This window comes from Saccopteryx leptura, chromosome 3, assembly GCF_036850995.1.
Source record: "Saccopteryx leptura isolate mSacLep1 chromosome 3, mSacLep1_pri_phased_curated, whole genome shotgun sequence".
Classification (NCBI taxonomy): Eukaryota; Metazoa; Chordata; class Mammalia; order Chiroptera; family Emballonuridae; genus Saccopteryx; species Saccopteryx leptura.
This window is the reverse complement of record NC_089505.1, coordinates 85,347,054-85,363,749: the sequence shown is the minus strand read 5'-3', so window position 1 is coordinate 85,363,749 and position 16,696 is coordinate 85,347,054. Positions and strand designations below refer to the sequence as shown.

At 65.1% G+C, this 16,696-nt stretch overlaps 1 protein-coding gene across 2 annotated transcripts in view; it reads left to right on the top strand.

The window, feature by feature from the left end:
- MEGF6 (multiple EGF like domains 6) overlaps nucleotides 1–16,173 on the top strand; it is an 82,291-nt gene extending 66,118 nt beyond the window's left edge. For both annotated transcript variants that reach the window (XM_066374863.1, XM_066374864.1), the window contains 26 exons: nucleotides 279–410; nucleotides 1,112–1,240; nucleotides 2,948–3,076; nucleotides 3,774–3,908; nucleotides 3,992–4,126; nucleotides 6,478–6,603; nucleotides 7,075–7,206; nucleotides 7,293–7,421; nucleotides 7,576–7,707; nucleotides 8,402–8,530; nucleotides 8,633–8,761; nucleotides 9,042–9,170; nucleotides 9,517–9,645; nucleotides 9,942–10,070; nucleotides 10,307–10,435; nucleotides 10,546–10,674; nucleotides 10,832–10,963; nucleotides 11,102–11,230; nucleotides 11,756–11,884; nucleotides 12,686–12,814; nucleotides 12,933–13,061; nucleotides 13,349–13,477; nucleotides 13,588–13,716; nucleotides 14,261–14,389; nucleotides 15,074–15,121; nucleotides 15,312–16,173. In XM_066374863.1, coding sequence (XP_066230960.1) covers nucleotides 279–410; nucleotides 1,112–1,240; nucleotides 2,948–3,076; nucleotides 3,774–3,908; nucleotides 3,992–4,126; nucleotides 6,478–6,603; nucleotides 7,075–7,206; nucleotides 7,293–7,421; nucleotides 7,576–7,707; nucleotides 8,402–8,530; nucleotides 8,633–8,761; nucleotides 9,042–9,170; nucleotides 9,517–9,645; nucleotides 9,942–10,070; nucleotides 10,307–10,435; nucleotides 10,546–10,674; nucleotides 10,832–10,963; nucleotides 11,102–11,230; nucleotides 11,756–11,884; nucleotides 12,686–12,814; nucleotides 12,933–13,061; nucleotides 13,349–13,477; nucleotides 13,588–13,716; nucleotides 14,261–14,389; nucleotides 15,074–15,121; nucleotides 15,312–15,421 — 3,275 coding nt within the window. In that variant the 3' untranslated portion in view covers nucleotides 15,422–16,173. The remainder of the gene's footprint in view (nucleotides 1–278; nucleotides 411–1,111; nucleotides 1,241–2,947; nucleotides 3,077–3,773; nucleotides 3,909–3,991; nucleotides 4,127–6,477; nucleotides 6,604–7,074; nucleotides 7,207–7,292; nucleotides 7,422–7,575; nucleotides 7,708–8,401; nucleotides 8,531–8,632; nucleotides 8,762–9,041; nucleotides 9,171–9,516; nucleotides 9,646–9,941; nucleotides 10,071–10,306; nucleotides 10,436–10,545; nucleotides 10,675–10,831; nucleotides 10,964–11,101; nucleotides 11,231–11,755; nucleotides 11,885–12,685; nucleotides 12,815–12,932; nucleotides 13,062–13,348; nucleotides 13,478–13,587; nucleotides 13,717–14,260; nucleotides 14,390–15,073; nucleotides 15,122–15,311) is intronic.
- Nucleotides 16,174–16,696: the final 523 nt, after the last annotated feature.

Genomic DNA, 16,696 nt, shown 5'->3' with positions numbered 1-16,696 from the left:
GGAAGGACGCCTGTCACGGCCTTGTTCGGCCAAGGTTGAGCGGCACAGCGTGTCTGGGGCCGAGCCTGGGCTAGACAGGCCCCCGCTCCCGGGTGAGGGCCCTGCCAGGCCCCGGCATCTGGCTCCCACATCCCACCTCGCCCACTGGGAGGGCGTCTAACAGTCCCGGAGTCTAACAGTATAGTCCCCGTGACAGGACGTCCCTTGTGCCCCCTTCTCTGGCCCCTGTGCACTCGTGCCCGGGCCGGGTCTGAGGCCCCTCTGCCATCTTCCCCCAGTTTGCCTGGACGACGCCTTTGGCCCAGACTGCAGCTTGACCTGTGAGGACTGCAGGAACGGCGGGACCTGCCTCCCGGGCCTGGACGGCTGCGACTGCCCCGAGGGCTGGACCGGGCTCGTCTGCAATGAGAGTGAGGCCACTGTGCTGGGGGGGGGCAGCCCTGTGACCCCTTCCTGCTGGCCCTGGACGGGGGCAGCCCTGTGACCCCTTCCTGCTGGCCCTGGACGGGGGGTCACGTGGGCCCACCCAGTTCTCCTACTCGCTCATTCACTCATTCAGTGTCCACTGACTGCACGCTCCGTGCCAGGCGTCTGCCCCTCACAGACGTCACAGCAGACGGGTCCAGCGACAAGCCAACAACTAGTGGGGACAGTGAAGGGTGCTGGTGGGCGGGCTGGTCCTGCCGTGTCCTCATGGGAGTGACATCTTTCTGGCCACACGGCCATTCTGGCTACAGCTCACTTGACAACGGCTCTCTCTCCTCCATCCAGAGCCTGTGCCGCTCTCTGCCTGATGACCCCACACCAGGGGCGGCCCTGGTGGTCCGGTCTCAGGGCCTCAGTGACTCTCCAAGAGTCTGTCTGTTGAGAGTGCCAGTGGGGAAGGTGGATGGGCTGGCATTCAGAGGGACGAGGTGTGGCCATCAGTCAGTCACCTCTGCCCTGTGTGTGGGCACCACGGGCATGGCTGTCATGCTTGTGGCCTTGGGCAGTTGCTTCTGAACTGGGCGGCTCAAACCCCAGGGGAGGGTGTCTCACTATCCCCAGAGGGGCTTCTGGGCCCCGAATCCTTCTGTGGGCCCTGACCTGTGCTTCCCTGTCGCCCCTGCAGCTTGTCCCCCAGACACCTTCGGGAAGAACTGCAGCTCCCCCTGCAGCTGTCAGAACGGTGGGACCTGCGACCCCGTGACAGGGACCTGCCGATGCCCCCCGGGAGTCAGCGGAGCCCACTGTGAGGACGGTGGGTGCAGCCCCTCTGTGCGTGTGGGGATGTCCCTGAGGTGGACGGGAAGGACAGGCACCACCTCTCAGCTCACCTCCTGGCTTTCTTCTGGTCACCTTGCTTCCATGGGAGTGGGGAGAGCCACACGGATGAGAGCCCTTGCTGAGAGGGGCACTGATTTGTCATTGTTTGCTCAGTGTCTTGGAATCTAACAGTAGCAGATGGTAAAGACTTGATGGAAGAATAGCACTTTTGGAATGGGTTTTCACGGAAGGCAGTGAGCCCCCCCGTTCCTGGAGGCATTCAAGTAGAGCTCTGTGATGGCTGGGGTGGGATGCAGTAGGCGCTACGCATGGGCCTGTGGCTGCTTGGGAATGACACTAACGTCCTGTCTTAACTCTGACCTGTCGGCATTTCTGGAGGAATTTGAGAGCCCACATGGATGGCTGTCTCAGGTGACGGATGCTTCCTCTTTGAGTCTCCAGACCTTTAAGATTCTGCCTCTTTTGCCAGAGGAGGTAGCTGATGTGTTGATAACTTCCTGCCTTAGCAAGCGGATGGTAGCCATCAACAAACCTTGTCCTTGGTACCTTGGGGCGGCCTGTGGGAGCTCCACGGGGCAGGTTTCAAAGTTCAGGGCAGCCGTGCAGGGCTCTGTGCCTCCTCCCTCTGGCCGGCCTTCTGGGATTCATGCGTCTCCCAGCCTTTTCTAGCCTTTCCACCCGCCATTCCCTTTCTGCCGAGGGTTGAGCAGCCCGCTGCCTGTTAGCAGCTACCTGTGTGACGGGTCCTGGACGGACCCAAGGGCACCGAGCAGGTAAAGGGTCTGCAGTTTAGTGCTTGCCCTAATGATGGCGTGTGGCTTCCCGGAGACCCGGTCTCCCTTGGGGTCCTGTGGGTGAAGCGTACCTGTGCAGGTGAGCTTGTGGAGGTTAGTTCCAAGCGAGGCCTGGCAGGCCGGGTTTCAGGGGCGGGAGGGCTCCTCGGCCTCTGTTCGTCCCCCGGGTGCCGGGCACCCTGGGCTTGTGGCCACGTCCTTCCCGTCTGCTCTGTCTTCCCGTCTCCGCCTCCTCTCCCTTCTCCTCTAAAGACACTTCTTGTTGGGTGTAGGCTGGCTTGGCTAGCCCAGGATGGTCCCACCTGGACACCCTGGGGATTAGGTCGTGGACATATCTTGGGGTCTCCATTCAGCCCTTCAGGAGTCGGGAGAAAGAAAGTCAGAGCCCATTTCTCGTCCTGGCCGCTGAGCTGGGGCCTGGGATCCTGGCCAGCTGGGACTGTGAGTCCTTTCCTCTGTGAGGTCTGGAGGTCGGACAAGGTGACCACCGAGGGACACAGTCAGGATGCTGTAGATATTGGGCTGACGTGGGAGATGGGTGTGGCCTGCCTTTGTGCACGTCCACACACATGCTGAGTGACGTGTCTGGCCACCTGCCTTGGCCGCTCTCCAGGCCACAGACCTCAAGGAGGGGACAGGCCAACCGGGGCAGACGGCCCTGCTGTTGGGGTTCACCTGCCCTCCTGGTGTCCTTACTCACCTGCTGGGTCCCTCCCTGTTTGGGATGCAGGGTCCTCAGCCTGCTGGTAGCTCCAAAACTCTTCAGCCGTGCCGCGATGGCCCAGGCCCCTCCCGGCTCTCCTGCTGGGTGCTGGTGTCCCTCACAGCATCTCCTTGGGCGTGGGGCCACTTCAAGTGGGCGCTCACGAGGCCCACTCCTCCTCCAGGCTGCCCCAAGGGTTTCTACGGCAAGCATTGCCGTAAGAAGTGCTACTGCGCCAACCGGGGCCGCTGCCACCGCCTCTACGGGGCCTGCCTCTGCGACCCGGGACTCTATGGCCGCTTCTGCCACCTGGGTGAGTCCCACTGCCTGGCGGCCCGCGGCCCGGGGGTGCTGCCGCTGTGCCGTACCGCCCGGACTCTGGCTTGGGTTTGTCTTATTCGCCATTTGCTGACGAGGATGTGGGGGCTCAGTGAGGTCCCCCAGCTGGGATGGGGGGGTCCGCCCCAGCGAGGTCTGGGGACTCAAAGCCACAGGACTGCCATCCTCCAGGGCATCAGGGTGGGCAGTCCCCAGCCCAGGTCGGGGAGATGGCAGGCCTCCCTCCGAAGCTTCTGGGATATAGGGCTCATCTTAGCTTTTGTAATGTTCTGATGGGAAGGGCAAGTCTGGAGTCCCATCGGGGTCTGCAGACACTCCAGGAAAGGTGGAACGGGGGGCTGGTGAAGCCAAGGTGAGTGACAGTGAGTGGCTTCATCTCAGCCACTCCATACAATGCTGTGTCAAAGGACCCTTTAGATGGGACCCAAAGAGCTTCCTGGCAGGGAAGTGAGGTGACCCCGGACAGGTTCCTCAGCTTTACTGAGACCCTGTTCCTCACCTATAAAATGGGCAAAGTGGCCAGTCCTCTGGGACCCCAGTGGCTGGAGAGGACTCTGCCGGTTCTGGGCTGGGTCCCGGGGACACAGCCCAGTCAAGGGGGCTGGAGACCCCCGGACCAGGGCAGGGCCGGTGCAGGCGGGTGGCAGCCCCCTCATGTTCTGTGGGTGCAGCCTGCCCGCCGTGGGCCTTCGGGCCGGGCTGCTCCGAGGACTGCCAGTGCGAGCAGCGGAACACGCAGGCTTGCGACAGGAGGGACGGCAGCTGCTCCTGCAAGGCGGGCTTCCGGGGCCCACGGTGCCAGCATGGTGAGTGCCCGGGGGTGGGGTGGGGTGGGGGCGTGCCTGGGACTGGCTGAACCTGCAGGCCCCTCTCTCCTCACCCCCTGCAGAGTGTGAGCCCGGCTTCTTCGGGCCGGGGTGCCGGCAGGCGTGTGCCTGTACTCCAGGCTCAGCCTGTGACCCCATCAGCGGCGAGTGTGGAAAGCAGTGTCCTGCCGGCTACCAGGGGGAGGACTGTGACCAAGGTGAGGGGCCGGTCCCTGGAGCACAGGGTCTGGGCGGGGTGCAGGTCGTCTGGTCCACACCGGGCGCCGGGCACCAGAACTGCTGTGAGCAGGAACTGAGTCAGCCCTGCGCCCCGGGGTGCCAGGGGTGCTCGCCTTACCACCCCCTCCCCCCATCCCTTCCTCATTATGCTGGCCGGCTGGTCCCTGTGCCCCTCCGAGGGTGCTTGGCCAGGGGCTGAGTGTGTACCCAGGCCCGGCCCAGAGAAGGGTGGATGTCTCTCCAAAAGCCCTCGCTCACTCACTCCACTGGAACGTGCCGAGTGGGCTTTGTGCTGAAGCTGCAGCTCCCCCGTGGGGGCTCGAGCCAGCCAGACAGGCCGGGGTCCAGGCCAGCGCTGCTGGCTTGGGTGTGGGCCGTGATGGAAGGCCATCCCGTGGAGGCCGAGGCCCGAGGTCCTGTGAATGGGCACGGGGTGGTGGGTGAGGCTGGAGCCTGGACCCCTGTTCACATCGTGGGCAGAGGAGGGGAAGAGCCCTCAGTGTGTGTATCAGGGCTGCCACTGCCGCCAGTGACGGGGACTCCCTGGGCACACTGCACACACACTGTGCACACCCATCCGCTCTAGGTGGACAGGGGCTGGGGGTGGGGCTGTGGTGTGAGCGGTCTGATTGTAGCCAAGGGGCCGCTGGCTAGAGCTGCACCAGCCACAGGCCTGTCCCCTCTGTCAGAGCTGCCCCATCCGCTGCCCGTTGTCCTGGGGAATAAGGATGGGCCAGGTGGTTCTGCCCAGCTCGAACCGAGAGGCCCACCTCCCCTCTGCACCCAGGCCAGGTCTCTCTCATGTGGTGGTCCCAGGGACCCCAGGGATGACCCTGCCAAGGATTCTTGGTCCCGCTGGTACCAGAGGGGCCTGTGGAGACCCGGCCAGGACCAACCTCCCAAACCCGACCCCGTCTGTGAAGAGCTCTGTGGTCCAGGCCGCCTGACGCCTGCTTTCCTGTCTGTGGAAGCACTGCGGAGCCCAGGGAGCCGTGCTGCGGCCGCTTGACTCCTCCCCCACCCCGCGCACAGGCACACGCACACGCTTGTGGTTCACCTGCCCCGCCTCCCTGTGCCCTGCCCCTGCCCACCCTCTCCGTGGCCTGTGTGCCCAGATGTGGGGGGGCCTCAGCCCAGTCCTTCTCTGCTGGTTTTCTTACCCTTTCTTTCCCTCTTTTCTTTAAAAAGACATCGGTGCCCCAAGGATGAGCCACAGGAAATGACACTTATTTTTATTGAAACAGTGCCCCCACACACACTATTATTGGGTCTGGAAAGTATTACTGAGCCAAACACATGCCTGCCCCCAGTTAGTGGAGAGGGAGCCCCTGAGGTCCGGGGGGACCACGGCAGCCAGCTCCACCGAGGCCTCCCGTTCGTGGTCCACGCATGGTGCCATTCCAGACGTTGACCTCATTCAAGCAGCACTGTCTTCACCAAAGTTCAGTGTTATGTGTGTGTGTGTGTGTGTGTGTGTGTGTGTGTGTGTGTGTGTGTGTGCCTGTACCCCGTGCTGGCCTGTGGGTGGGTGCCCGCAGGGCCTGGGTCCTTATAACAATATTCCCTGGGGTGTGTCCTCTAACCCAGAGCCCCCATCAGGGCCCAGAATGGCCCCAGGCCTGGGACTCCACCCCATCCCAGCCCAGGCAGGGCACGGCCTAGCTGTCAGCCCCGTGTGGGGTGTTTTGCTCCGTGGGGTGTGACCACAGCTGCCCTGTCCGTGTGTTGGGCGTCCTTCCTAGGCCTGGGAGAGCTTCCTCCTGGCAGCACTGGCCGGTGGCCCCAGCCGGGGTGGGCGCGGGGTGTGCAGGGCACACTCTGAAGCCTTCGGTGGGTGGGGCGGGGCCCAAGGCACCCGCCTTCTTTCCAGAGGCCCCTCTGCAGCTGAGCCCTCCTGGGCCACTCCTGGGGCCCTCTCACTCCTCATTGGTGCGGGGGACTTGGAGGGACCACAGCACCGTGACCCAGGTGGCCGCAGGGAGGGCAGAGCCAGCCCTGTCCCTGCTCCTGGACGCTCTCCAGGGTCCTGGATGCCCAGCCGCCGCCCAGCCTTGCCCTCCGGCAGCCCCATCCCAAGACCCAGCTGGGCTATGCCCTCCGCCGGGCCGACCCTCACCACGCTCCTCCACACATAGCCCAACCTCTCCCACGGTGCTCTGTGTCCCTCGTCCCCTGCCCACTCCTGTGACCACCCTGATCACCCAGGAGACCCCAGCTGTGTCCAGCAACCCTCCTGGGCCAAGGGGCAGGTGCCAGGCGTGGGGGACCCTGGCAGGAGGAAGGCAGCTCCACGTGGGGGTGGCTGAGGCCCTTCCTGTTCCCCCTGCAGAGTGCCCAGAGGGGTCCTTTGGCGTGAACTGCTCAGGCTCCTGTTCTTGTGGGGGGGCCCCTTGTGACAGGGCCACAGGGCAATGTCTGTGCCCACCTGGGCGGACGGGGGACGACTGTGGAGCAGGTGAGTGGCAACCATGTCCTGTGGTCCCCTCAGGTCCGTGCCGCACCACTTTGGGTGGGACCCCAGCCCCGTCCACAGCAGCTGCAGGAGCCCATGCTGAACCACCTGGAAGTCTGGGGGTGGGGGTCTCTGCTGTCTTGATAATTGTGCCCACAGAAGGGCACCAGGAGCCCTGGACCTGGGGGCAGAGGAGCCAGCAGAGCCTGGCCCTCCCCAGAGGGGCCTGAAGTTTGCCCTCTAGGCTGCTTGTTTACTGCCTAGGGGTCTTCTGGCCACTCTGATGGCCTGTCGTGCCTCTGGAGCCATCCTGGGGGCAGGGGCTCCTCTTCGGACCCTGCAGCCTGCTGCCCAGGGAGGAGCCAGGAGTTCCCCTGACCCGTTCCGCCCCTTCCCACTTCTGTGCATGGGGTTCCCTGCTATGCCAGATGCCCAGCAGGCCCTCAGGGAGACTGATTAGCCTTGGGGGGCTAGATTGTCCCGAGGGCCGCTGGGGGCTCGGATGCCAGGCGATCTGCCCTGCATGTGAGCACGATGCCGCCTGCGAGCCCGAGACCGGAGCCTGCCGATGCCCTCCCGGCTACACGGGCAGCCGCTGCCAGGACGGTGAGCGCCACCCCGCCCGACCTCCGCCCCAGCTTCTGACCTGTGGCCCCCACTCACCCTCCCTCTGCCCTCCCCTACCCCCACAGTGTGCCCAGCAGGCTGGTTTGGGCCCGGCTGCCACTCAAGGTGTTCCTGTGCCAATGATGGGCACTGCCACCCAGCAACTGGACGTTGCAGCTGTGCCCCTGGGTGGACCGGCCTCAGCTGCCAGAGGGGTAGGTGGCCCTTGTCCAGCATCCTTTCCCCTGGAGAAGCCAACACCTCAGGCCTGGGGGGCTGGGGGCCAGCAGGAAGCCTTGTCCCCCTGACCTGGCTGTGGTGCCCGTGGCCTCTACTGGGCCTGCACAGGGTGACAGGGCTCTGTTGCAGCCTGTGACAGCGGGCACTGGGGACCTGACTGCAGCCACACCTGCAACTGCAGCGCAGGCCACGGGAGCTGTGACGCCATCAGCGGCCTGTGTGTGTGTGAGGCCGGCTACGTGGGCCCCCGATGCGAGCAGCGTGAGTCCGGCCCGACCCATGGCCATGCTCTCTGTGTGCGGTGCACGCACACACACATGAACACACATGCATGCTCACAATACTTGCGCATGTGTGCGTGCACGTGTATACATACGAACGCACATGTACATGTAAGCACACATATGCATGTGCACACATACACATCTGTATGCATACATTCAAGTGTGGGGGCCCTAGCTCTCCCCTCTTGTCCCCAGATAAGAAAGGTCTGCTCACTAGAGCTCACCTAGCGCCCCCTCCTCAGCCTAGGCCTAGCCCCACCTCTCCACCTACCTGGGCCCAACATCAGGCCCACCTGGCCCAGCAGCAGGGAGAGGAGGGGCCCGTCACAGCCCATGGGGCACTGGAGACGGGACGGGCGTGGCTATGGCCTGTGGGCCGTGCCTCTCGGTGCCAGCTTCCTGTAGCTGAGTCAGTGGGTACAAGCTGGGCCTGGGGTAGGTCCTCCTACAAGTAGTCCCAGAGATCACCCTGGGGCTCCGACCAGCCCTGGGGCTTGGCCCCTACCTGGCGGAGGTAGGGGGAAGAGGCATGTGGGGAAGCCCAGCACCCCTAGGGCAGGGAGGGGCTTCTCTGTGCCAGCCCTAGCCCCTGCTGGGATGGAAGCCCCAGAAGGATTGGGTGAGGCTCCCTGTCCCCTGAGCTGATGGCTGGCCACGGCTGTGTGTCTCAGGGTGTCCCCAGGGCCACTTTGGGCCAGGCTGTGGGCGGCGGTGTCAGTGTGAGCACGGGGGAGCCTGTGACCATGTCAGTGGAGCTTGCACCTGCCCCGCTGGCTGGAGGGGAACCTTCTGCGAGCGAGGTGAGATGGGGCGGGGGTGGCAGCCAGTGATGGGGCGGCCAGCAGTGTGGGCAAGGTTTGGGGACCCTGGCCGTCTCCCCTATCACCACCCCCGTCTTGTAGCCTGCCCGACAGGATTCTTTGGACTGGACTGCCGCCAGGCCTGCGACTGCACCGCTGGGGCCCCCTGCGACGCCGTGAGTGGCGCCTGCCTCTGCCCTGCTGGCCGCCGGGGCCCCCGCTGTGCCCAGGGTGCGTGAGGCCCTGTCAGCCCTGGGTGCTGGGGGTGTGGGGGGCTCCCTGTGCCAGACTTGCTCCTGGGGCCCAGCCGGACTGTCTGGAGCTGCCAGGTGACCACCCTGGGAACTCCACTTTGCCCTTGAAGGCCGGCATGTTGGTCCCTATTTGTGGTCACCCTGAGCGGTATTTAGGCCAGAGAGGGGAACGTTGTGGCCACAGTGGCCTGGAAATCTGCCCAGCCGCCCCTCCCAGGGCCTATCCCCAGACCCCTAAACTGCCCTCTCTCCTGCAGCCTGCCCAGCCCTCACCTATGGGCACAACTGTAGCCAGGCCTGCTCCTGCTTCAATGGGGCCTCCTGTGACCCGGTCCACGGGCACTGCCACTGTGGTCCTGGCTGGACGGGCCCCAGCTGCCTGCAGGGTAAGGCCTGTCCAGAGAGTGTGGGGCCAGGGGTTGAGCTCACCCCTCACTGGGCGGGTGTACGGCTCACCTAGAGTGGTGGGCAGGGATGGCTGGGGCACCTGGCACCTGGAGGAGGGAAGGAAGGTGGCCGGTGAGGACCCAGGCCCACACTGTTCAGTGCTGAGCCCCCACAGCTGGGTTGGTGACCACGGTTGGCCTGGGGCAGGTTGTCCTAGAGGCAGTAGTGGGTAGGGTCTCTACCCCGATCTGATGTTGGGATTTGAGCTGGCCCTCCTGGGACGGGTGGGACGCCCCCTGTGGGCCTGGCTGGTGGATGCTGCACATTGCTCCTCGCTGTCCCCAGCCTGCCCCTTGGGTCTGTACGGCGAGAACTGTCAGCATGCATGCCTCTGCCAGAATGGAGGCACCTGTGACCCTGTCTCCGGCCACTGCACCTGCACAGAGGGCTGGGCCGGCCTGGCCTGTGAGAAGGGTGAGCCCTGGGTGGGCAAAGGAGGGAAAGGGGAACATTGCGGGTCTGGGGGATCCCAGGCTGGTTCCCCATTGGGCCCTGGTACAAACCCTCCTTCTGTGGCCAAAGCCAGCTCCCTGCTTGGGGTGGGGACAGCATCCTGGGTGTGGCCTCGGGCCTACAGTGTGACCAGCCCCCACTCCTCCCCTTCCCGGGGACACGGGATCCGAGGCTCTGGGTGCAGAAGGCACGGGTGGGCCCCAGGGTCATAGCCTGCCCCAGGAGGTGGGACCCTCATCCCTCTCCCGCCCCTGCAGAGTGTCCCCCAGGGAGCTTCGGAGCCGGCTGCCAGCACAGCTGCAGGTGCCTCCGTGGTAGCCTCTGTGACCGGCACACGGGCGACTGCCTCTGCCCTGCTGGCTGGACTGGGGACAAGTGTCAGAGCCGTGAGTGGGATGGGTTGGGGGCCAGTGCAGGGAGACCCTAAGGCCGGGACGCCCCACTGGCCCAACAAGGGGTGGCCTCAGCCCCACTCCAGATGTGGGTCCTCAGCAAACTGACCAGTTGTCACTTAGGGGGTGGGGCTGCTGTCCGAGCCGCCCAGGGTCCCCGTGAGAGGCTCTCGGCCCCGGAAGCAGGGCTGGAGGCGCTGGCCCAACCCTTCCACCATCTCGTCCCGCAGCCTGTGCCGAGGGCACGTTCGGGGCTCACTGTGAGGAGCGCTGCGCCTGCCGGCGGGGAGCCACCTGCCACCACGTCACCGGGGCCTGCCTCTGCCTGCCGGGATGGGGGGGCTCGCGGTGTGACACCGGTGAGCCCCCAGCTGCGCCAGCACCCAGGGGGGTGGGTCTTCTACCCCGTGAGCCCCCCAGGCCAGCGCTGGCCCCTGGGCTCTCCACCCCAGCCCGCGCCTTCCTGCAGCCTGCCCACCTGGCTGGTTTGGAGAGGCCTGTGCCCATCGCTGCCAGTGTCCACCCAGCGCCGCCTGTCACCACATCACGGGGGAGTGTGGCTGTCCCCCAGGATTCACCGGGCCTGGCTGTGAGCAGGGTAGGTGACCGAGCTGGGCGGGCCCCGGGTGATGGGTAGCTCGGACCACGTGTTCCCGAGCTGTGCCTCGGAACGCCAAGAGGGGCCACAGCGGTGACTCTGGGAGGACGCCTGTTCTGGGGCTGGGCCAGGACTGACCACTCTATCCTCACCCCAGCCTGCCCGTCTGGCACCTTTGGGGAGAACTGTGGGCAGAAGTGCCAGTGTCCCAGCAAGAACCAGGCCTGCCACCCTGCCTCGGGGGCCTGCGTGTGCACTGCTGGCCACCACGGCCCCGGCTGCCGGCAGCGTGAGTGCTGCCCAGACCACCGCTGGGCTGTCCTCGGGAAGGCCCCTCATTTTGGGTGTGTTGGGGGGACGCCAGGGGCTCTGCATTGGGGGGCAGGCCCCGCCCCTCAGCTCATGGCAGCTGGCCCCTCCCCTGCAGGGTGCCCTCCTGGGCGCTTTGGGTCCGGTTGCAAGCAGCTGTGTGGATGTCTCAATGGGGGCTCCTGTGACGTGGCCACAGGGGCCTGCTACTGCCCTGCTGGGTTCCTCGGGACTGACTGCAGCCTCAGTGAGTGGCTGGGAGAGGGTGAGGGGCTCCTTCCTGCACCGTGGTGGGCGGGGCCCCACTCCCAGTCTGTGAGGAGGACGGCCACCTGACCACTCACCTCCCTGGCCCTCCCATTGACCCCAGATGGCATGAAGCTGGGGGTGTCCCTGCAGGCTGTGTGCTGTGTCCCCCACTCGGGTCTGCCCACCAGGGCGGGTGCAACGCCGTGCAGAGTCTGCTGGGCGTCCTGCCGAGAACAGGGCCTTTCCCTGAGTCATGTGGGGATTTTCCACCCGTCTGGGAGGCCGGTGGGGCTGGCGGGGTGGGATGGGGGCCCTGGTGAGTCACGTGCTGCAGAGCAGGCTGGGCCCCCAGCAGAGCTTCTGGGGGACGAGAGACGCCAAAGTGCCGGGGGCAGTCACTGCTCTGTCTGGGCCACACTCTGGAGACTTCTCCCTGCCCCCCGCCTCTCCCTGCCCCATCCCCACAAGGCAGAGAGAAGGGTGTCCAGCCAGCGGTGGCCACCCTCCCATTTCCTCCCGGCAGCCTGTCCACAGGGTCGTTTTGGCCCCGACTGTGCCCATGTATGCAGGTGTGGGCAGGGGGCGACCTGCGACCCCGTGACTGGCACCTGCACTTGCCCCCCTGGGAGGACTGGCGTCCACTGTGAGCACGGTGAGTGCCCGCTCGGCTGCTGCCTGGGGCACACAGCGTCACCCCACCCACCACAGGGTGGAGCAGTGGGGTCCCATGGTGCATTCACACCTATGGTCACTGAAGAACCCCCACCCCACCTCCCCATCCCCCACCAAGTGCCCCACGGGATACAAAGTGAGCTCTGCTTGTGTTGACAGCAGTGTCCTGCTCAGGTCAGTGGGCCTTCCCAACCTACGCCTTCCCTTGACCATGGCTCCTGACTTGGGCCATCAAGTGATCTGTTCACATCCCTTTGTCCAGTGGAGGAGGCTGAACTGGGTCTCCCTAGCCCCGTAGCAGGAGTTACCTCATAGAGATAACTGGTGACACCCCCTGGGTCTTAGCCTGTGGAAGCAAAGGGTCAGAAGCCCCAAGGCCTGGCTCCAGCCAGGGCATGTCCTCACACCCACAGGACAGCAGCCGAGGGTCAATCTGATCATAAACGGGCCGTCTGGAGTTCGGGCTTCCCGGCCTTTTCTCAGTCTGGCGGTTATACCCGTGTGGAATACCACCCCCAGGAAGGCTTCCTTGACCCCCTCCCATCAGCTGGGCAGCTGCTGGAAGCCTCTGAGGGCCCAGGCCCCTTTCCCCTGCTGACTGGAATGATGCATGAAGGGGCCCGACACAGTTGGTGTCACTCCCTGGCACGTGTGGGCCGAGGGTGCAGAGACGGGCCCTGAGAGGTCCTAGGAAATATTTGTTAAATGAATGTTGGGCCCAGCGGGGATGTGTCCCAGCCCTGGGCCAGAGCTCCGAGCAGTGCCCGGCTTCTGTCTCTAGACTGTCCCCAGAACCGGTTCGGCATGAGCTGTGAGCAGGTGTGCTCCTGCAGAAATGAGGGCCTGTGCCACCCTGCCAACGGCAGCTGCTCCTGTGGCCTGGGCTGGACGGGGCCGCGCTGCGAGCAGGGTGAGTGTCTGGGCCGGCCGGGCAGGCCAAGTCCTCATGTGGGCTGCGGGGTCGGCTCCCAGGCCACCCGGATCCGGCTGGTGTCTGAGGCGGGAGGCTGACCTGCCACTCTCCCCAGCCTGCCCCACAGGGCGCTACGGTGCCGCCTGCCGTCTGGAGTGCTCCTGTCACAACAACGGCACCTGTGAGCCCAGCACGGGCGCCTGCCGCTGCGGCCCCGGCTTCTACGGCCAGGCCTGTGAGCACTGTGAGTCGTGGTGGTGGTGGTGGTGGTGGGGACCCCTGGCCTAGTGTCCACTCCTTCCACACGTGTTGGGGATCTTGGCTGACCTTGGCTCACGGGGGCCCTAGGAGATAAGGCCTGACCCCATATTACAATGGAGTCACGTTGCAGCCTGTGGAACTCCCGCCTGAGCCCAGGCTGTGATAGGGGACATGGGCCTAGGTGGCAGGAAGGGGAGCCTAGGCCCCTGAGCCGAGTCTTTGCTCACTCGGGTAAACTGAGGCAGGAAGCTCTAACCTGGTCTCCCTCAGCCTGTCCCCCTGGCTTCCACGGGGCCGGCTGCCAGGGTGTGTGCAAGTGTCAACACGGAGCCCCCTGCCACCCAGTCAGCGGCCAGTGTCTCTGCCCCGCCGGCTTCCACGGCCAGTTCTGCGAGAGGGGTGAGCCTTCTCCCAGCCCCTCCCACCCCATCGCCCTGCGATTTCTGGGCCCTGTCCAGCGGAGAGTGGGACAGCAGAAGATGCTAAGCCCACTGCCCCACCCCTACCAGGGTGTGAGCCAGGCTCGTTCGGAGAGGGCTGCCATCGGCGGTGCGACTGTGGGAATGACACAACCTGCGACCCTGTCACCGGCCACTGCCTTTGCCCCCCAGGGCGCATGGGGGCTACCTGTGACCTTGGTGAGTCTGTGGGCCTCCTGGCGGGGGCACAGGTGTGGGTGCCTGTCCGTGGTGAGTGTCTATTCCCTTATCCCAGCCCCACCTGTGCCGTACCCTGTTCCCGCCCCTCTGCAGGTGGGGGCAGCTGCGTGGAGCTCCTGCTCTGGTTGTCAGGGCCACGCCCTGTCCTCAAGCCACCCCAAGTCCCCAGGGTGACCTCTGCCCAGCATGGAGGCTGAGGTCATAGGTAGAGGCCCCAGTGCAGTGGGAAGGAGACCTTTCTCATCTGGTACAGGGGCGGGGTCCTCAGGGGTCGTCCTGTATGCGGTCCTGCCCGGGGTGCGTCCCTGACTGCCAGGCCGCCGTTGCTGGGCCCAGGCAGAACCTCGGGCTGGGATTCTGGGCGGGTGCCTGGTGCCTGGCGTTCTCATGTGAGCACTCAGACGGGGAAGGGAAATGGGGGCTAGGTTTCTGCCCTTGCGTGCCCCTACCCAGGGGGAGGCCTGGCTGGGGCGGACAGGGGTGGGCACTCAGTCTCGTTTCTCCTGCTCCCTCTGTCCTGCAGACTGCAGAGGGGGCTTCTTCGGGCCGGGCTGTGCCCTGCGCTGTGACTGCGGCAGTGGGGCCGACTGTGACCTGGTCAGTGGCCGGTGTCACTGCGTAGATGGCTACACAGGGCCCACATGCCGTCAAGGTGAGTCAGCCTGCTGGGGAGAGAGGGCTGGGGACACGGTGCCCCCAGCCTGGCCCAGGCCCGTCCCCCTCCCCACATGCAGAGCTGACCCCGTCTTGGTACCCTGGTGTTCACACGGCTCTGATGGGGGAACTGTAACCCTACAGCCACTGAACCTTGGAGCAGGGCTTGGTGGGGCTGCCAGCTCAAAGCAGCCCCCACCATCAGGACCCAGAAATCGCAAGGGCGGGCGCCCACAAGAGACGGCGAGGAGGGGGTCAGCCTTGTCCTTCAGGTGCTCAGGAAATAATGCTGGCGGTGGCGGCACCTGGTGGTCACGCCTGGCACTGCACCACCGGCGCAGGCATCCTTGGGCCGCCTTGACATTTGAGGAGGTGGGATGCTGCCCGCCTGAGGCCCAGTGGGCAGGTGGGCAGGCAGGGCCTCGCTGTCCCCCGCTTTGGAGTGGACCTGGCTAGGTCTATAGTGGAGTGCCCCCTACCCCCCACCTCCGTTCAGCCAAAGTCCCGCTTCCCGACCCTCTGTGCTGCCTGGACAAGGCAGGGCTGGGAGTGCTCCCTTGGGGAGTGGGATAGAGGCCCCACTCTTTGCCTAGGAGGGGGCGGTCCTTGCCAGCCTGGGTTTCCCATCAATATTGCCCCCAGGAGTGGGGCACTAACCGGAGTGCTGTCTGTCTGCCTACAGGTGGGCCCGCCCAGCTCCCCAGCACCCCGTCCTCGGCTCTGGATCCAGGTCAGTGGGCTGGGTGGTATTTGATAGCGTCACTGGGGTGTGTCCTCGGCAGACTAACAAGGCTCCGGCACTTACAGAGAATCTGAACGCCGGGCGGAAGCTGGGACGAGAGGCTGGAAATGGAGGGCAGGAGGGGGCAGCGTGAAGGGCCCCCACCTGGGCCTGACCCTCCTTCCTCCTGTCCCTACAGCGACCTCACATGCGGCCCCTCACAGACCAGCGCCCGGGCTCCGCAGCAGGACAGAAGGGCCCGCCTCCCAGGTGCCACCGAGGGGACCCAAGGGCTTTGGTGACCTCTAAGGAGGGACACCGGGACTGGGCCAGGACTGCAGCCCACCCTTGCTTCTGAGGGCTGTGGACAGTGGTGCAGCCCCATAGTCGGCAAGGATCATCTGCCTCCAGGAGGGAGGCGCCGCCTGGCCCAGCTCCTGGGAGCTCAGGCGAGTGGATGCGCCCCGCTGCCTGCGCGGAGGAGGCTCCGCCCCTTCCGCTGAACTGGGTCGGGACTGCTGGCAGGTGCGGATGCAGGTGCCCGCGTGGGGCCCCTGCCCTCCCAGCACGCTCTTTGGTGCTAGGCCCTGGGACTGGTGCCGCTCAGCCTCTTACCTGAAAGTGTCGCCCGGCCGTATTTATATGATGGTATTTATGGGCAGCTGAACATGCCCGGGGCATCCTGGGTGCTGGAAGGCTGCCTGCCCATCTCCTGCCTGCCCAGCAAGCCCTGATTCAGAACTGTGGGGCGCAGAGGGGTCTCCGGGAGGTGGCTCCAAACCTTGTGAAACCCAGTAAGTTAAGAAAGGAGCAGCCACTTCTCGAGGCCTGTGTGTGTGCTGCTGTATGTGGGTCCCGCCGTGGCGGCCTCCGGTGCGCCAGCCCTACTGTCCCCCGACCCGAGCCTCCCCTAACCAGGGAGGCCTGGCAGGTACCTGGCCCATTTGGCCCTGTTCCTCCCTTGGTGATGGGGGTGCCAATGAGTAAAGCTGAGTTTACTCTGGTCCCAGAGCTGCTCAGATGGGGTTGGATGGACTTGCCAGATGAGCTCACAGCTGAGGCCCCTGAGACCCAGGAAGCAGCTGGTCCCAGAGCCTGCAGGCTGAGGGGAGGGGCTGGCCCAGGGTGGGGGTGGTGTGGGGGCAGCATGGGGGCCCACCTAGCCCTCTCCTGCCCCTCCTAACTTCAAGCCAGAAACAATGGTGAGGAGAGAACATCACAAGGCGGGGGTGGCCAGTAGAGAGGGTGAGACCCAGATCGACACTCGGGACACTTAGGGACTGAGCTATAGGCCCCCTCGCCTCCCCCTCCAACAGCCAGCCCAAGGGCAAAAGACCCCACGGGGAAAAATATGGAGGTGTCTAGGAAGCCTTCTCTTTAAACAGACGGGTAATGAACAACAGAGAGTGGAGGAAGCCAATTGATGAGCCGCCTATTAAGACTCAGGTGAATGTGAGAAGTGTCCGGGAAGGGGAATGGTTGACGGGAAGAGGCAGGTGAAGGGGAACCGTTGTGAAGACTGAGTCAGGGGTGGGTGGCATAGTCACAGCTATGTCATGGGTTTCCTGTCCCAGGACACACTCC